Source organism: Balaenoptera borealis, assembly GCF_965194805.1.
Source record: "Balaenoptera borealis genome assembly, chromosome: 7".
In the NCBI taxonomy this organism is placed as follows: domain Eukaryota; kingdom Metazoa; phylum Chordata; class Mammalia; order Artiodactyla; family Balaenopteridae; genus Balaenoptera; species Balaenoptera borealis.
Window position 1 is genome coordinate 23,539,833 of NC_138864.1, and position 19,867 is coordinate 23,559,699.

General features: G+C 37.4%; 1 protein-coding gene across 3 annotated transcripts in view; it reads left to right on the forward strand.

Annotated features, from left to right (window-relative positions):
* The window catches only part of RELN (reelin), a 529,312-nt gene that overhangs the window by 299,345 nt on the left and 210,100 nt on the right, over nt 1–19,867 (forward strand). For all 3 annotated transcript variants that reach the window (XM_082399695.1, XM_082399693.1, XM_082399694.1), the window contains exons 9-10: nt 3,253–3,349; nt 6,063–6,303. In XM_082399695.1, the coding sequence (XP_082255821.1) occupies nt 3,253–3,349; nt 6,063–6,303 (338 nt within the window). The remainder of the gene's footprint in view (nt 1–3,252; nt 3,350–6,062; nt 6,304–19,867) is intronic.

The window sequence follows — 19,867 nt, forward strand, 5'->3', positions numbered from 1 at the left end:
GGGGTTGACTAAATAATCAATAATAATGTAAATGACAGTTACAGTAAATTAATGTAGGTTTATCTTTATCATTTATCCATGTTATTTGTCAATTTAAAATCAAGAATTGACAACCAAGACCAACTGGAAACAACATTCATGAGGTACCTTTAACACAAAATACCCTGTCCTCCCCCAAACTGGGGATATTGCAGTAATCCTGGTGTTTGTAGCTCTACACTGGAGCCAGATATCCTAGACTGTTAGATGGGGGTCCTCAGTAAGTTCTAGAAGTTCATCAGTTTTATCTATGAGTATCAAACTTTAGGAACCCTTAATCACTTTGTAGGCTACTTGTATCCTTGATGTGGGTAAAAATGAAAATATATGGAATTTCCTCATTTGTCGGTAAGAACCAAAGAAAGAGTTTGAATTTTTAGACCTGGTTAAGTTCATCATGGTTCTCAGGCCATACTTTTATAACCATGGTTCTAAATTATCTTCCCTCCTTCAGCAATTGTTTAAATCCTTGCAAAATTACTACTTTAGAGTGAAGGATTACAATTACATTGGAAGTGGTCTGAAGGAGAGAAAATGGATCTGCAAGTGAGAGGACATTTTGCATTTTTCACTTGGGTTTGTCTTTCCTTTCTGGTTTTAAATATCAGCTTTGGCAATTAAAGATCTTCGATTTAAGAGGGGAAAGAAAGAAGTACCTGTTGTAGGTGGCACCTGCTCATTATTGTCTCGTCACTGCATCAGAGGTGCTTTGAGGTATGTGATAGCTCTGCACCACCGGATCTGGGAGCAGGGAGTTGGGGGTGGCGTTAGGCACCTGGGCACGTGGATGTAAATTAACTCTTTCCTCCCTTTATCACAGACAGAGTCAAGCAACCTTTGTCAACCTGGGCAAGGGGAAATCTTATTCTGTTGACAGAAGTCTATGTGACAGTGGGGCTGCAATTCAGAAGGGCTTATGTGAAGAAGAAATTCACCCAGTCTATGTGGAACAGCTGTATTAGGAGTGGGCATGGAGAATCATTTATTCACTGGCTTGGCACCATTTGGGATAGTAGTTTGATGGGGAGTGGTCCCAGAGGGAGGCAGCTATCCAAAGCCGACTGGTTGTCTTGGGTGGCGCTTCTTCCAGGAGGGGAAGTTCCCTTGGCATGGACAGTACCTCTCCTCTGGCATCCATTCGTACCGCACACCTCAGTCCTGGTCTTCTAGTCGTCCACTCCTTTGTTGGGAGCCCCTGTGGCTTTTGAGCTATCTTTTCACATGGGAACCCTGGGCTAGTTCTGTTTTCCAGGGTACACATTTGGTCTCTAGAAACTGTGCACCTTTATCTCACTGGGGTAGAAGTACTGCTTTATCCTGAAGGGACTGAAAAATTGTTGAAGGATTATAAGCAAGGAGGTAACAATTCAGTTCACTTGTAGGAAGAGCACTGGCAAGAGTGGGGCTGGATGAGGACATGTAAGGCTGAAGACAGGGAGACCAGCTAATCATTATTAAAAAGTTTTGGCAAGAGCTACTGAGAGTCCATTGACAATAGTGAGGAGGAGATGAGTTCGGAAGATATTAATAGTTTAGGTACAAAAGAGTTTAATGACTAAGGAAAAGTGAGTCACCGGTCAGGTGCCTTTTTTGTTTTATGGGTGCATAGTAAACTTATTCTCGCAACACTGAGATGGTAACATAAGAAAATAGACAGGAGAGGGGTCATATTGGTCATCAGGGTCATATTTAGACACATTTTTATTTTCATGTTTATCAGCTTTCCTTCTCTTTTTTTAATTTGTAAATAATTTCCACTGAATTGCTTCTGTAAGGAACATTTTTTGGTTATCATTTGTTCTATCCTTTCCTTTTTTGGGATTCACCTTATACATTTGCTTTTAAGTACTTATGGTGTATAAAACACAAAGAAAGCACATAAATACCATTTATATTCTTTAGGCTAGTTTGAACTGTCTTTTGAAAAAACAGATTGTCTGCCAGACCTCATAGTTGTTTGTGTTGAAGTTTGTCTCACATAATCCTGCCTGTTTCCATTTCCGGCGCCACAGTTTGATATTTATTTTAAACAGCTGCTTAAGAAAGGTGGAACTTAACAATGATCAAAATGGCATAAAGTAGGTTTCTGTTTGAGCTCAGGGTTGCTGTGTAACTTTCCTTTCAGTAGCCTTCTCTCATGCTTTTTCATCTACATTTTAGCTGTGCGAATAAATCTAGGAAAACTGCTGTTTGGCCTTTTTAGCACACTGCCAGCTTTGGCAATTGCACACTAACTGGTGTTGTACTAAACACCACTGAAATAAAATAAATGAGTTTGATTAAAGCTTGGAACTCCTGAGTACCACAAATGTAAAAACCATCAACAGATGCCATTTGCTGAAACCAAGGCTCCTCTAGCAGATGGATGAAAGTTAAAAATAAATTGCGCTATTTCTTTGTATTTTGGTTCATTTGTTTTAACATAGTATAAAAAACCCTGCTATCGAGTTACAGTAAACTCCTGGCTTATGTTTCATGGCTGGTTTCGGAATCTATGAAGATCTTTGATATTACAGTCAAATTGTGCTTTCTTGTATGTATTCATTGAACATGTAAAAACAAATTCTTATCAGAGTTTTAAAACTTTCTTTGGTAGTCATATCTCCAGTATTGAAAATAATAGTGAAAAACAATGACCGGATATCCACAATGGGACATAATGTCTGTCTTTTAAATCTTTAATGTTGGGCTGCAGTAGAATAATATCAATCATATCTCTAATAGTTCTCATTCATTTAGTACTTGAATTTACTTTACAGTATTTTAGTTTCTCACATACTGCCTCATCATTTAAATAACACACACACAGAAGAAGAATGCTATTTTTATTCTTCATACAACTGAATGACTTACATGCCATTAAATGCAATCATTATTGATATTATCTTGTAAGATCCATATTAATCATTCTATAATATTTAGATATTTCTTGGCATAGAACTGAACGCTTACATTGTAATTTAATTTAGAAGTTCATGTATTTCTAAAGAGACCTGAAATTTACCTTTTTTACCTTTTTTCAACTCTTAAAATTATTTATCAAATAATGTTTATCAGAACAGATTACAGGAAATTTTAGCAGAGTTAGAAGAATGGGGAAATGATCAGATAACTATCTAAGTGGTTAGAAAATTATCTAGCTTATTTATCAGGAAGGATAATATGTAATTACACTGTATTAACTTTGAAATTTATTGTTATTGCTATTTACAGGTTCAGGTTCATGTCGCTTTAGTTATTCAGACCCTTGCATCATTGTGTCATATGCCAAGAATAATACTGTGGACTGGATTCAGCTTGAGAAAATTAGGTTTGTTATCATTTAAAGTATCTTCATAAATTTTGACGTAGGTGGATTTCTGCTTCCCTGTTTACCTTCATTCTACCACTGGCTTTATTCCTCATGGTTAAAAGTACTCTGGTTGTTAATTATGTTGAATTACATTGATGCACATATTATTACCTGCTCTATTTGAAGAAGGTATTGTTAAAAGTGTCATTTTCCATTCAATACTTACCACTGTCAGTAGTAGCTATAACAAACTATTTATTTTTGGTAAAAGTACGTTTGAGATAGTAACCTTTCTGATGGAATTCTCCACAAAATAACAGCACCACCCATCTCTTTAGGTGGCCTGGCTGTGGCCTGGTTTATGGCCTAGGAATATATCAGATTACCACCTCAATTCCTTCCAGTCTGTGATGATAATGAGTTAATAGCCTCTTGGATCTAATCTCTAGTTCTGTCATTTTCCTTCTAACTTCCCTAAGGCCAGTTCTAAAATTCTATTATCGTAATTGTGATGCGACTTGTAATCATTTATTACATTTTCTTTATTTAAAAAAAAATCCCTTCATAAGAAAATTAGGTTGATGCTTAAAGAGGGAGAAGTTCATTCAGGTCGAAAATATTTGATTAAATTTAGCAAAACTCAAACTATGTTAACTATTTTTGTGTAGTTTAAATCATAAAATAAAATTCAAAATGGGTGCTTAATTTCAGGTATGGTGAGGTATTTAAAGGAAAAAATACCTTGAAATTTTATTAAGTGGTTATTCTGATCAGTTTAGTTCTTAAATTAGCATGACTCACGTAGAACATTTTCCATCAGTTCTGTGACAGTTTTCTTTTTTCTCACACTATTTTCCTTACCATTTTTCCATATTGAAAGAATTGTGATTTGTTTGGGGGAGAAGAATAAATATTAGGTTCTTAGTCTTTAATATTAAACCAATCTGTCCAAAGTTTCTAGTAGTATTTCAAATAAAAATAAAAGTCTCACACGTTCAAGCTCTAGTCTAACCAAAAACTGAGAAAATGATTCTAACTCATGGATTTTAATAGATTGTCTCCCTCTGTGACAGGATAAGATATTATTTATAGATACCTGGTACAAGCCAAGCTCTGACATGCTGTGCCAGTTACCAATTTTATAACAGAGCATTTTGCTCTTCCTTCTAATTTCTAGTAGTTATTATGAAAATGCATTCATATTAAATACTGATTTATATAAATGGCTTTAAGCAAAGCAGCATAAGTATTGGAAGTTTTACTCATGCCTCCATTTTTTTCTCTAATAGTTATATACCATAGTTTAGATAAATTGTAGTGCGTTTCTTGCTGAAAAACAGCTACATGCTTTTGATATGACAAATAGTGAGTGTACACATTTAATTACAAGATATAAAGATCACACTCAGCTGATTCCATTTATTTTTCACTAAATGAGACTTTCAATTTTAGTCCAGGCACCAAACTATCACACTCATTTAATGCAAATTTACCATTATTGATCAGAGTGGACATATTTTCAATCACTTCCTAAAACTAAAATGTAGCATCTTCATTAGTTTAAATTCTTTTTGAAGTTAAAAACATAGTCATCATTAAATATTTTAAAGGAAAGGGGAATTGATTACCACCAAAGGTGAGGTACACCATTCATAACCTACACAGACAATTCTGCGGATTTATATGTGCTTCATTGCTGAGTGAAAAATATGGCTTTTCTCTAGTCCTTTCAAAACTGATTTATAGTAAGCCCTGGGTACTACTAGTTTGTATTTTAGTACTACTTTTAATCTTGGCTAAAGCCATCATTTTTACTGTAGCAAGTTTCTACTTTGGTAGAATAAAATGTTTAATAAAAATATTATATAGCAAAAGGACCTAGATGTAACAGATGTAATATAAAAATCATGTTAAATTATATCATGTTTTTAAAGACCGGTCTGCATGGAATTCTAAAGAATTCTAAATGAGAGCATTTAATTCTCATGGCAAATCTGACATTTTCAAAAAAAAATGTATCTGGTTACTAGAAATTAACTATTACATAAAGACTGATTATGAAACATATAGCATACAATGATCTCTAATAAATGCAAAATTTCAAAGTAAGAATTAAAATTAAGATAATTTTATAGTTTTTCTCCTTTTTTTCTTCTCAGAATCATAAAAAATATATGGTTTTTTAAATTTATTTTTTTAAGCACTTTTATTTAATTAATTTATTTATTTTGGCCTCGCAACATGTGGGATCTTAGTTCACCGACCAGGGATCAAACATGTGCCCCCTTCAATGGAGGTGCAGAGTCTTAACCACTGGACCATCAGGGAAGTCCCAAGTATATGGTTTTAGATTGAGTGTCTACCATTCACAAAAAACTGTGCTGGATACACTTTGATTTTTTACAGGAGCCATGGCAGTGGTGTACCATTTTCTCTTCAATTATCCCTTTACTGGCTTGCCTGAATATGCTTACTGCCTGCTTTGTGTTAAACGTAAAGCTCATTAAGACATTTAATATTTAAACTTTCATCACTCAATACGAACATCTTAATAATCAGCATGTATTAAAAGATTTAAGGGGTATGGGATTGTAAGTATTTAATCTGTAATGTGTACAATATTTTTAAGATAAGAAAACCACAGTCTTAATTAAGAAACAAAAAGGATCTATAAGAAAAGTAAAGTGGACACTGTTGAACTTTATTGTGACACCAGTTCTCATCTCTCCAGGGCCCCTTCCAATGTCAGCACAATCATCCATATCCTCTACCTTCCTGAAGATGCCAAAGGGGAGAACGTCCAGTTTCAGTGGAAGCAGGAAAATCTCCGAGTAGGTGAAGTATATGAAGCCTGCTGGGCTTTAGATAACGTCCTGGTCATCAACTCAGCTCACAGACAAGTTGTTTTAGAAGATAATCTGGATCCAATAGACACGGGCAACTGGCTTTTCTTCCCAGGAGCTACAGTGAAGGTTTGATCTCTCTTTTGTTCCTTCTCCTCTCCTCTAAAACCTAAAGCTCAGTAAACCAAATTGTACAAAGATAACAGTTTTACTAAAGCCACTATTAAAAGAATAGGTCATATTACTTTACCCTCCGTTGTAAGCATGGAAAATCATTCATTTATTCATCCCTTTAACAAGTATTTTTGAGAATCCATGGTGCCAGGTACTGGGCTGAACCTAGAGAATATAACCACAAAAAGGCAGATATGTCTCTTCCCTTCACTGGCTGTCAGTTTAGTGGGGGAGTTAGACATGTCAACATGCATGTGCAAAATAGCATCATTGTTGATTTGCTGGGAAAGTTTAGAGTGCTGTGGAAATACAACATACAGTACCAAATCCAGACCTGAGGGATTAAGAAGACTATCCAAGAGAATAGGGATCCAAGCAGAGAATGAAGGGTAATTTCAAATTGGCCAGGAGGGAGGAATAGCGTTTCTAGAATCATAAATCACATACATAAAGGCTGTAAGGTGATAGCACAAAGCAGAGGCCTTGGACAATGTTCCAAATAGTTGTCTAACAGATTTTGAGTTGAGACTTGTGATAAAGTCTGAAGATATGGCCAGTGATGAAACCTTAAAGGTCTTGAAACCTGCTGTAGAGTTTGAACTTTATCCTGAAGTTGATAGGGAGTCGCTGAAGTACTCTGAATAAGAGTCAGATAATTAGATCTGAGTTTTGAAATATCCCTTCGAGGATGGAGGACAGAATGGAAGGGAAAGAGTGCATACAGGAAAACCAAATAGAAGGCTGCAAACAGTAGTCCAATGGGCGATCACATTGAACAGAAGTAGGGGAGAGATGATGGGAAAATATGGATGGATTCAGAGATTTGTAGGAGGAAATGGAGAAGACTGGGGACTGACTGAGACGATGATGGAGCAGGAGGCGTCAAGGACAAGGTTTGGGCATCGTTGTTTCAACAACGATGCCATTTGTGGAAACAGGAAACAGGAAGAGGAACAGGATTACAGGAGCTGAATTCACCTTGGACATGTTGATTTTGATAATCCTGGGGGCAGGCAAGAAGAAACATCTGGTGGGAGGTTAGATGTATGGATCAGAAACTCAGAGGAAGATCCAAAATTGGCAATTATCAACCTTTTGAATGAGAATTGAAATCATGGCTTGTCTGTCCAGAGAGTGTGTAGAGTAAGAAATTGTGCCTAGGCAATATTTTAAAATACCATTAGACCCTCAACTGGACTCTCTCTAGTTTCCAGTATATACAAATAAAATACAGATGCAGATTGGAGAATTTTTTAAAATGTGACTCACTGGTAAAAAAAAAGTCCTGTGCTGCATGGGGGTGAGGTCACAGGAGGAGTCCCAAGCAGAATATAAAGATCTAAGATGCTCATCTCCTTTTAATAATTTATTTGAATTCTAGAAACATGGTTCAAAATGGTTCCAGATTATTTAGAAAACCTTCACCTCTTTAGGAAACTCCCCTGACACAATAACTTGTTGCTTAACAAATCAAACTCTAGATGTTTTGTTTTAAGTTGATGAAATTACACCAATTGACTAGCATTAGGAACAGGCATCATCTTTGCTCAGCATGAGAAAACACCCAGTAAACCTTATGGAAATTTGTTTTGACTAAGACTCTAAAACTTTGGTTCCTTTAAAGAGAGTCCATGGATGCCCTTCATATGGGTATGGAAAAGAACCTTTGTAAGGATATCCCATGTCATATCCCACTACTACTTGATTAAGAGAAGTATTTCTGTTGTCACTGTTCAACATTGGCAAGAAGAAACCCAGGAAACACATGGAGACCTCAGGGCCTGGGATTCACATCCTTTTCCCGTGATAATCATTGGTGATTATTTGGTCTCAGTTCCCTTTACTATATAAATGTACTTTTTATGCCTTGTTTTGTAAGTCATCATTATACTAATCTAATTAGCTTTTTGGTGCCTTAATGCACTGTACTTTGGTACCACCCATGATAAAAATGCATGAAGTGTGGTTTTGCTTCATAGTAATGGTTACTTAAATTACAACTTTGTGTGGAGTATACTTTTGCTTTGTGGTCTCTCATCTTACTCATAAGCTTGCTAATCACACGTTTGAGACTTGCCTAGTTACCTAGGCCTACTAAGAAAAAAGTCATTGTAGTAATGATTTATACCAGGGTCTTTGGCTATCAAGTAGAAGCTTTTCTCTGATGTTTCTTTTATTTTTAATTAATTTATTTATTTGGCTGCATCGGGTCTTAGTTGCGGCATGCAGGATCTTTCGTTGTGGCAGGAGGGCTCTTCGTTGCAACGCGCAGGTTTCTCTCTAGTTGTGGCGTGTGGGCTCAGTAGTTGTGGCTCACAGGCTTTCTAGTTGTGGCACACAGGCTCTAGAGCGTGCAGGCTCAGTAGTTGTGGCACGCAGGCTTAGTTGCCCCACGGCATGTGGGATCTTAGTTCCCCGACCAGGGATCGAACCCGCATCCTCTGCATTGGAAGGTGGATTCTTAACAACTGGGCCACCAGGGAAGTCCCTCTGATATTTCTTTTTAAAATTTCAAATAAGTGCAATGATAAAATCTAAGAGTTTGTCATTTTAACTCATTTGCATGACCGACCTTTTGCTTTTTGCCTCAAACATCTAAGCATGAAAAAATTGCTTTTGCCAAGTGATTTGGAGTTCTAGAAATAAAAACTGTTCATTTAAATTGTATGCAATTTCTCCACCAAATATTGTTCCTTTACTGGGTGGCCTCTGAGATGAAAACCGAATACAACCAATTAGAAAGCATATCTCGGTGTTCCTATTGGTCATAGGACATGTTTTGAACATTGCTTTATTTTGGACTTTTTAGTTTTGAGGGTAATGTTTGTTTGTTCAACCTGTATGTTATCTTTTCTATATTCATTAAAACTCTCCAAGATGTTTACATCTTAACTAAATCGAAGATCGAGTCTAACAGCAATCAAGAAAGTGTGCGTCATTACAAAGTAGAGTTTATTCCAGGAAAAGTGTCCAAGCACAGATAGGATACTCTTTGGTTAAATAATAATAGCTACTTTTTTTTTTAATTGCTCTGAACGTGAACAATTTCCTCATTTATTTATTTATTTATTTGGCTGCATTGGATCTTCATTGCTGCACGTGGGCTTTCTCTAGTTGCGGCGAGCGAATGAAGAGAGCGGGGGCTACTCTTTGTTGCAGTGTGCGGGCTTCTCATTGCAGTGGCTTCTCTTGTTGCAGAGCATGGGCTCTAGGCACGCAGGCTCAGTAGTTGTGGCTCGCGGGCTCTAGAGCACAGGCTCAGTAGTTGTGGCGCACGGGCTTAGTTGCTCTGCGGCATGTGGGATCTTCCCAGATCAGGGATCGAACCCATGTCCCCTGCATTGGCAGGCAGATTCTTAACCACTGTGCCACCTGGGAAGTCCCAACAGCTACTTTTTATCGTTCACTTATTATTCTAGGGACTTGCTATTCCAGATGTGCATGTGAGATTATATATGTATAATCTCATACAGTTGATCTTTATAAACCTATAAAAATGTGCTCTATTAGCCCCATTTTACAGATGTGGAAAGTGGACATGGAGGTGTTGAGTAACTTGTCCAGAATGCCCCTTTTCCAGTGGCAGAGCCAGGGTTCAAATACAGGAATCCGACTTCAGAACTCTTGCTCTCAGCTCCACATAACTTTGCTCTTACAAGTAGTAAATATAAACTGACATGCTCCCTATTGGTCCTGTGTTTCTTCCCATCATCTATTTGTTAATTTATCTGCCTATTTTCTTCACCATCACTCTCTGGCTCTAAGCTGAAAGATTCTTGTTTTTCTCGTATTTCTTGATCTTGCCCCAGCTTTATTCCATTTGTACTATATATTCCTTTCTCTGGGTGACAGATTTTGATACATCAGAATTTAGTAAGTTCAGGCCAAGCACTGGTTGCTTCCTTTTCTTCCACACTACAACAGCTGATTTTATTTTCACAATCATAGTTACTGGTCCACCACTGCTGACCTAAAGTGAACTTAAGGAGAAAGGAGTATTAAAATATTTTCTATATGGAGGTAGGAGGCATTTGCAGTAACCTATAGGGAAGATGAAATAGAGTGAGAACAGGGGGACACTAAAGAAAGAGAAATCAACAGTCTCATGGTAGCAGACTTCCTGTGACGAGGATGTTGGAGCCAAGGATCGTACAAAGGGATGCCTGTGACAAAAAATGACACGGTCATTCCTTAAAAGAAATTACATCATACACCCTCCATACTCAAGACCTTTGATGGCTTCCTGTGTAGGCCTAGAGGAGACAAGCCAAACTCCCTAGCATGTAATTCAAGGCCATTTCCAATCTCGGCCCAGCCTAACTTTTCATCCTCATCTCCTGCTCCCCTGTGCGCCAGCCTCACAAATACAACACAGAATTTCACACTCCCACCCCTTTAGACATGCTTTTCCACCTTTCTTTTTTCTATGCCTAGTCATTCCCCAGCATCCTTCAGGGCCCAGTTCAAATGTCATTGTCTGGGTGAAGTTTTGCATAGTTAACGTCTGGCTCCTCTCTGTGCTGCTGTAACCATGAGGTTGAATAAGCAGGACTTGAGGTTGGAGACTGGCTCCAAAAACACATTCTTTCTTCCTCACTAGTGACCATTCGCATTCACTCAGACAGCTTTTTAAATCTCTATCCTTTTTGCACAAACCTAAGGCAGGTCCCAAGACTACTGATAGACCAAAAAAGCAATCAATCACTTTAGTCCCCGGTCTCCGTTCCATAACAAATACCACACAGTTCACCGTAATAATGCAAACTCCAAGCTTCGCCCATAGCTTCTCTCCTCCAGCTTAGGTCTACTGAGTAGGAATAGAGATAGAGGTCAGCTCCTTCTCCCTCCTCGCTAACCGCCATGAGTTTTAGCCTCTGAACCACCCGGGGCTGGGTCAGGAGGCAGGAGAAGAATCAAGAGGCAGACGCTGTAAGCTGGAATTATTGATCCCTTGGTCTGGCAAGTGATCAAAGCTGGCTCTCTCTTGGTTCTACCAAAAAGCTCTTTGGAAATGCCCCTACTTTTCACCAGAACTGGGGATTTCTCACCTGTAGCTCCCCAATGCATCTCTCAGGTCATGTCTACTTCCACTCCTAGCCACTGGGCCTCTGACTCATGACCTCAGCCTCTTTCTTCTAAGGGTCCTTGCCCCTCCAGGAAGACCTTGGGGGCAGGATCTTAGACAAACCAGACTGCCTCTTGTGTGCATGGGCCCAATTCTAGTCTATGGTAAACATTCACCTTGAATCCATCATTGGGAGAAGAGAAGTTAATTACTTTGAAGTGCAGCCCTCTTGTTACCCAGCTACCTGCCAGGCAGCCCCAGGCACTAGTCTAAGCCCTTACAGCATTCCTTCCAAGGGGTGTTCTTGAAGTCCTGAGCACCAGGCTTGAGGCAAGGGGAAGGTACCCTCCTCCCCTGACAAGGGCATGGGTGTGACCCACAGTTCACCAACAACCCTCTCTAAAGGAATCATCTCTCTGCTTTCCAGCTACCTACATACTTCAGCTTTAAGTTTGTGTGCTCTCAATTTGAGTAAGTGGCTAAGCCATTTTACCGCCTCTTTTGCTAAGTCCTTATAGTTGGTCCATCACCTCTCTTTGGAATGTAGAGCAGTTGCTACCTATTTTCTTGGCACCTTAACCAAATCCAACACTAACCTAGTTCCATTTCAACATTCTGTTATGCCGTAAATATACATCTATGAGAGTGTTTACAACATTGCTTTGTAGTTATGTTTCTGTCTCCCTGGGTAGCGTGTTAGCTTCTTAAGCTCGGGAACTGTTTCTACCATTTTTGAATCTCCAGTATTGGTACATGATACATTGTGCTAGTTGAACGAATGAAAAGCTGAAAAAATATCAAGATCTAGTTTGTGGGGAAAGAAAATAAATTTTATATTCAGTGATGACATGCAGGCAGCTAAAAATATTGTGAATGGGACTGGATATAGCACAACTGTTAAGAAAATGGGCTTAACTGGGTTCAAATCTTGGTTTCACAGTTTATTAGCCATGTGGTCTTGGGCAAGTTATTTAACCTCTTGGTTCCTTGGTGTCCTCACCTTTAACAGGGATAGTAATAGTATCCATCTCCTGTTGTGATAATTAAATAAGAAGATACATGTAAAACCCTTAGAACAGTGCCTGGCATATATAAAGGGCTAAATAAGTATGTGTCCTCTTCATTGAAAACCTTAAGAACAAATCAACTCTACAGGGAAGTGAATATGGAGAAAAATATGTAAAAGGCAAAGGATTGAGCTGATAGCTCCAATGGAGGGGGGATAGGATAGAAAAAATACAGAACTCACAAATTATGTCATCCTTATATATCATTAAAGTAATATCAAAATCAAATGCAGTAAATTGATTAGGTTGGACACAAATATTGCCCGTAGATGTAACTTTGGCAATCAAAATAAGAAATAGTTTCCACTGGAATTAAGTTGAAATGGCATTCATGTAATTATAATATTAATAGTAGTTTTCTTTATTAACAACAAGTGATTTTTTAAGTGCTGCTGTTCATAAAATAAGGTAATAGAGAGTAGTGAGTATGTAAACTGTCCAGTTGATGTTGAAAATAATGTTTGAGAGTGGCAGGTCAAATAGGAAAGATAAAAATGAGTCACTGGCATTCATAGTACATATTTCTCCTTATCTTCTTTAGATTTTTTTTTCAATTTCTTTGGTACTATTTAATTCATTTCATCTGAGCCTGTCCTTGTTTATCTCAAGTAGGGCAGAACGATAGAAGACCAAATGGAGTCATTAACTTAAGGAGTTATGTGATCTGGAGAACTGCAATTATAGGTCACCAGTTTAAATCTGCCCTGGGCTGGTAGAAGGCCATTACCATCTGTTGGCTCTTTAGTAATTAATATGAAGTAGATGTCTAACAGTATCGGCTTTTAATGTAGAACCCGACCTTATGTTTGTTGCACTTTTTTATTTGGATTGGTAAGCTGAAGAGGACTGTAAGAGGTTACAGAATTAATATGTTCTTCCTCGACAGCCATCTGTGTTCCTCCTCCATTCTCTTCACAAGTTCATGGCCTTGCCTGACTCAGCTTCCAGTGTTTTTCCAGAGAACCTGCCCATGTGGAAGAAAAGGGACACCACATTCTTATCGTGCTTCTAATTACCATCATAATCTTTTTATTTCCCATGAATCCCTAAGCAGCCCTCTGTTCACAACCAAATAGGTGGGGCTCTGGATGCCAATAAATCTAGTACTGCAAGTCAGAAAGCTAGCCAGAGCACCAGCCTCATTAGCAGTCTCCACAGTAAGTCCATTGTGGACTCAGCAAGGCAAGGAGCCTGAACCCACTTGATAGTGAAACACCTGTCTTAATTATTAGTTACGATGGTATTTCCTTCTTTTGCAGAATGTTGCATCCTTTTTTAAAATTACTTTTGTGTACAATTTCTAAACTAATCAAGAATTATTTGTGTCAGTTGTTTCTATTCTAAAGATACGGAATATACTCTGTTAGTCCATCATTTGCAGTTGCTAGAATTGGCTGCTGCTGCCACAGCTGCCATCCCCTGACAGCCCCGCTCTCTATCAGATGGCTGTGGGTGTTTTGCCGCATTTAATAGTGGGAGGCACGTTCTTCCTGCCTGAAATGGGGGAATGATTAATCTCAGGGCAACTTCTGGTGCTCCAACTCTTTGCAAATGGTCTTGGTTTTGTCATCAAGGTTTAAGGGAAATGAATGTTTTGGCCCCTTCCATTTAAGATGTATAGAATCAAGAATCAATGTTTCCCCTTGGGTAGGATTCTCATATCCATCTCCATTGAGTAGCATGGATACTGGATAATAAATAATAATAATAACAACCATAATTATAAGTAGTAGTAGCAGCAGCAGCAGTAGTAATGGTGGCATTTCATGAATCATCTGTAGGTGCCAGCACTATGAGGAAGGCCTTATCCTCCAAGTTGTATATCTATGGTAGGTGAACATTGCATGTCTATAAAGACCCTGAGTACTTAGTGCTTAATTGTCCTTAGTCATTCTTAAAACATCTGGACAAATCCATCAAAGTCATCTCTTCCCAACTCCTCAAAAACACATCCTGCAATCTGAAAATGTCCTTAATTTCAAGTTCAAAGAAAAACACTAAATGTAAGATTTTTAAAGGGTCAGCCTGGAGCTGCTACAGCTACCTGCTTTCTGTAACTCACCCTTAGAGAGAAGAGCTGCAAAGGTCAGGAAAGTACTCAGAGGAGAACCCAGGAACAAATGATTTGGAAAGAGCTATGAGCAGATTTTTTGCTTTGTTTTTTCTTTTTTCTTCATCTTTTAATATTACCCAGTGAAGCAGAATTTCCAGATGGATCAATATGCCATGGAGGTAAATATTGGTCAAGCAGCTGCTTCATTTTGTTTGTTTGTTCACTCCCATCTTTGGTGGCAGCCAAAATTTGTATTTTGAAAGCATGAATCATCCACAACTCCTTGATATCTGTATGTGTGTGAGAGAGAGAGAGAAAGAGAGAGAGCACACTTTGCTCACTCACTGTTAATAAATGTTTATATCTGCTCAGCTAGCCTGGTTACCCTCAGCTTGCAAAGGCATAAATCACTGGCTTCTGTCAACTCTGGAATTGACCCACAGATTAAGTGCACATCACTAGGACATACGTGCTGTTCCTCGTATTTTTTATTTTTAAGAAATCTTCCCACTCTGATTTCTGTGCCTGCACCTGCTAATCTTTTTCTGTTTATTACCCTAGTTCATTGTATGGATAGCAAAGAATTCCAGATTACTCCTTTTACACTTTTATGTCAACTTGTGTTGAGAAGTAAATCAGTACGAAATGTCACAGATTCTGTTGTGAAGGTTTGTCCTTTAGAATAGGCTGTGCTCAAATGTATTTAAAAGAAATTTTCTTAAAAAGTAAATTATGAAATTTTCCAGATGTGTGCCAAGGATTGGGAGTAACTAAGTATACAGAATTCAGAAGTATTTCTACTTCCAGTTAGACTGCTGCCTCTCTCCTCCATTTACTGTTGATAAATATCCAATCATAGTGTCAATTTTCCTAGTTGAACAAACACCGAAAGGCCCTAATGAAGACAACAGCCATCAGGTGAATGAACAACCCATTAAGGAGAAGAATTAAGTCAGAGCAAGAGAGTCTATTAATTTTCTTATAGCTCTTGTACATTATGCATTTGCCAAATTCCTTGTCCCAGTGGACACTAGGCAGATCTCCAGTCCTGAATAAAAATTGGAGCTTTCATTCTGGAATTCTGCTGTCACCTGTCTAATACTATTGTCACAAATTGTTGAGTCATTAATGGAGAATAAAGGTTATAATATCCAAATTATGAAAAAAATGTAAATTTATTTGTCTGAAAATGTAGTCTTAACACAAGTCGAGGCTAGTGAAAAAAGTCAAAGACAAATGGTGAAAGGGATGATCACATTCAAAGCAGAATTTATTTTTAAATGTGCTTTTTGGGAATATAATCCCCTGGCAGAGCAGTAGCTGCCTACTATAATGCCTAACTTGTCTTCCATGAATTGGGCACCCCAGAAAACGGTTTCAAAAATCCATTCCGTGATTTTCTTTTTTTAGAATGTAAGGACAAACAGGAGGAAATCAGATGTGCTTTCCAGAAATGTGCTTTGCAAATCGCTGTACTGGAAACTATCTGGTCTGTAACTTGAGGGATTTGAGTACCGGCTTTCTAATGAGGATAAACCTGAACTCAGTAAGACTTGTGGCGAGACCATGTTCCCACGTCTTTTTCCATTAAGAATCAGAATGTTACCTATGATTTTCTGGCCGGATTCCAGCTTGGTTAATTGCATGCTGTCTCTGTAAATTCCCTTTGCTTGGGATGTTTTTCACTTTGGATTGCATTGCTCTTATTATCATGTTTCCCCCAAGAGGTGGGTACATGATATTGTAGAATGAGCCAGAATATATTTTAAGCTAATAAGAGTACTTTGGGGATGAAGGGTTAAACGTAAGTAGTGTGCTTTTCACAGTTTCCCCCCAATAAGGCCTATTTGTACAGTAATTAATGTGCAATAGCATTAGTGAAACATGGAATTGAGCCAAATCACCATGACAAGAGTGGCAGTAACACAGAAACAAATAATTTCGATAAATTCTACTAAAAATAACCATTCAAACAAATCCCCAGAGCGTCTTTGACTATGCACCCTTTTCTTGTTTGTTTATGGTCTGAAGCTGACACATTTAATCACTAATTAAGTTAATATGTTATTCAATGTGAAATTTATTTTATTCTGTCTGAACATCCAAAACATAGTAACATTACCCATCATCTTTGTACTTAGCACAGCACATAGCCCAATTATTTGCATAGTGGCACTCATTAAGGTAAGGGTTTTTAAATAAATGAATGAAGATAGGGGACGAAAGAAGGAAGGGAATTTACTGATTTCCTAAGATTCATCAGTCTTTAGAATAAGCATGTTACTTCCACTATCTCATCTAATCCTCACAATTGCCCCATTTCACAGATGAAAATATAGAGGCTCAGAGAGGTTAAGTGGCTTCTCCAAGATCAAACAGCTTTGAATTTCAAAGCCAACTATGTTGTATTTTAAAGCCCCAGCCCTTTTGTTCCTCACTATCTTGCAGCCTCCCACATTGCGCCTGGCATTCTTGGCCTTAATTTGAGGAGGCCAGTCTGAAAACTTCAGACTCTGTGAAAGTTAAGTTGATCCCTACAGACAAGGTTAACAACTGCCCTATGGAATTTTACATTGTTATTCTTTCTCTTATTACTCCAATTCAAATCTGTCACTATTGCCATTTTAGAGTTGTCATAACTATTGCCAAATAATTACACACTTGTTACGAAATATACCATGAATTGAATCTTTATGAATCGTAGTACAAAGTGGTTCAAATGCTTAATGAATCCATAAAATAATGAGAAAGAAACATTCTTTAAGCTCCCTAAAATTCGCTCACTGTGGTTGAATCTATTGTGTTGACTAGAGAAAATGCACTTCAGCCCTCCTGCACCTGGACTGTGTTCATAGCCAAGTTTTCAGTTTTTTAACTGGCATTAAATTACCTAGAAATTGAATGTGTGGAAAATGACAGAAATTCATTTTGCCTCATGAGAGAAATCATTCTCTTCCTATTTTTTTTTATAAGCATGAAAGTCTGTACCATTAAAGACCATTGAACCAGGATGTAGGAAATATATATATTTCTATATGATAATAGCTATAGCATGGTGAAAGGCTTAGGAAACACAATGATTTGTAGGCTGTAGGTCAGTCCATTTCTAGTCACTCAGTCATACATCCCAGTTTAATCCAGAAACTCCTATACCCATATATTTTATTTCCAGCCAGACAGTGGCTAATTTATGGCTCTTCCAACAATGCCATTTTAATTAATTTTATTCATCTTATTTCTCTTTCCTCTGCTCCTCATATCTCAACTGTTATGCGTTGCCTAGATTTTAATTTAAAAACCTCTCCTCTCTAAGGAGCAATCTGAAGTGGCAAAAATAATCACTTAAAATATTACAGTCATTAAAAAATTGGCTGTGGTGGAAGCCGTGCATTTTCAATTTTCCTACAAATGATGTTTTAGCTCCTTTTAAAGTGCGCTTTGTATCTGAATTGTCTGCCACCAGCCAGCTTGGCTATCAAAAATGGTCTTCCAGCTGGGTGGGCTGAGTGACAACTCCTTAATGGAGGAAATGGATGGCTCTCTGCTCATGTGGAGGGGAAAGCATACCAGGCAGATTTCGTTCCATCTGCCACCAGCTCTCTGCAAGCTGGCATTGCCCAAATGCCCAATATACTCATTCCAACTAAAAGGATATCGTCAAAAATAAATTGTGAGGCTACAGATGTCTGAAAGAATCATCAGGGCCATTAGACCCCAGGGAGATAACATTAAGAGGTACCTCAGTGTTCATCTTTGATGAAAACCTAATTAAACTATGGTGAAGGCAATTGTAAGTACTTTTACAAGAACAGAGGTGAAGTCGTTAACATTTTCAGCAGAGTATAGGGAGCAGCCTTAGACAAATGCTATCCTGAATTGTGGCCAAAGACTTGTTATATTGAGGAATTTTCACTGATGTTTCCTGTTGATGCTTTTCTGAATGGCAAATTCTTGTCAGTTACAGTGTGTTCTGCTTTTCAAGTAAAGGAAACCCATTTAACAGCAAAGTAGAAAAATATTTTTGATTGACAAATGGAAACAAATAAGGATGATATTTAAGTGATTTTAAAAACTGTCATTGGTCAGTGCTAAAATAATGAAGTAAAAATAATGATAATTAACATCACCATTAATGTAATTAGGAAGGCTAGGGATAGGAAGAAATATATAGAGCCATCTGCAGAATTTATACCTTTATTTTACCAAAAATAAATTCTTAATTACCTGATATATACTCACCATAAGTCAGTCAAAAGTGAAGACTCAAATAAAACTGTACTTGATTTCACTATGAAAAAAAAAAAAACAGCTAAGACTCACATGATAATATGTTCTGTTAATTGTATTTTCCACTTAAGATAGCAGCTCATCCACCTTCCAGATCAATTTTGTTCTTTTTCATTGCTGTGTAGTATTTCATCATGTGGCTCTACTATAATCCATTTAAGTATTCCTTATTTATGGAAATTTGTCCTCTTCTTTTTCTATAACAAGAAATGCTGTGGTAAACAGCCTAGTACATATATTTTCAAGCACTCATGCTATTTTTGTCTATAGCATAGATACCTAGAAGTGGAATTTCTGGGTAAGGTTGCATTAAACACTAAAATTTTAAAATAGTGACTGCCAAATTATTCAACCAAAATAATCCTGTCAATTTATATCCTAACCAGTAGAGTCTTGTTTTCTTGTACCCTCATTTATGCTGGACGTTTCAGTTATTAAAACTGTCTCCAATACAACAGTAAATAAAATAAAAAGCTAAGACTCAGGAAGTCACATGTTATTTGTAATCATTTACTCAAGAAAACCTGCTATATTTTTACCATACTCAAAATAAAGTAGCCCTGAATTCCAAAGTATTCTTCTTATCATATTAAAGCTCATATATCTCACAGAGTTAGACATTTAACTGTCTTATGAAGTTGTTTAGATTTTAATTGTCTCACAAATGACATGAGTTTGAATAGATGCTGAACAAAAACAACTGGGTATTAAAATCACTGAGAGCAATTTTCTGAAATTCTTTTCATACTTTCAGTTCACTTTTTGTTTGGATCTTTAACATAAATACATAAATGTTATACATTTCATCTGTAAGAAAAGTGGCAGCAGACATCTTGCATTATTAAGTTTTCCTAAGGAAAATGTTTGGTAATCTGCCAAAATTTGGAGAACTTTTGAAGTTCTAATTGATGGCTCAGTATGCCCTGAAAATGAATGAATGTTTGCAATATTTTACCATATTGTATTGTGAAACATATTCTTTTACATTTTACTAAAGGTTTTAAGTTGATCTGAAGAATTTTAGTGACTAGTCTAATGAGAAACAAT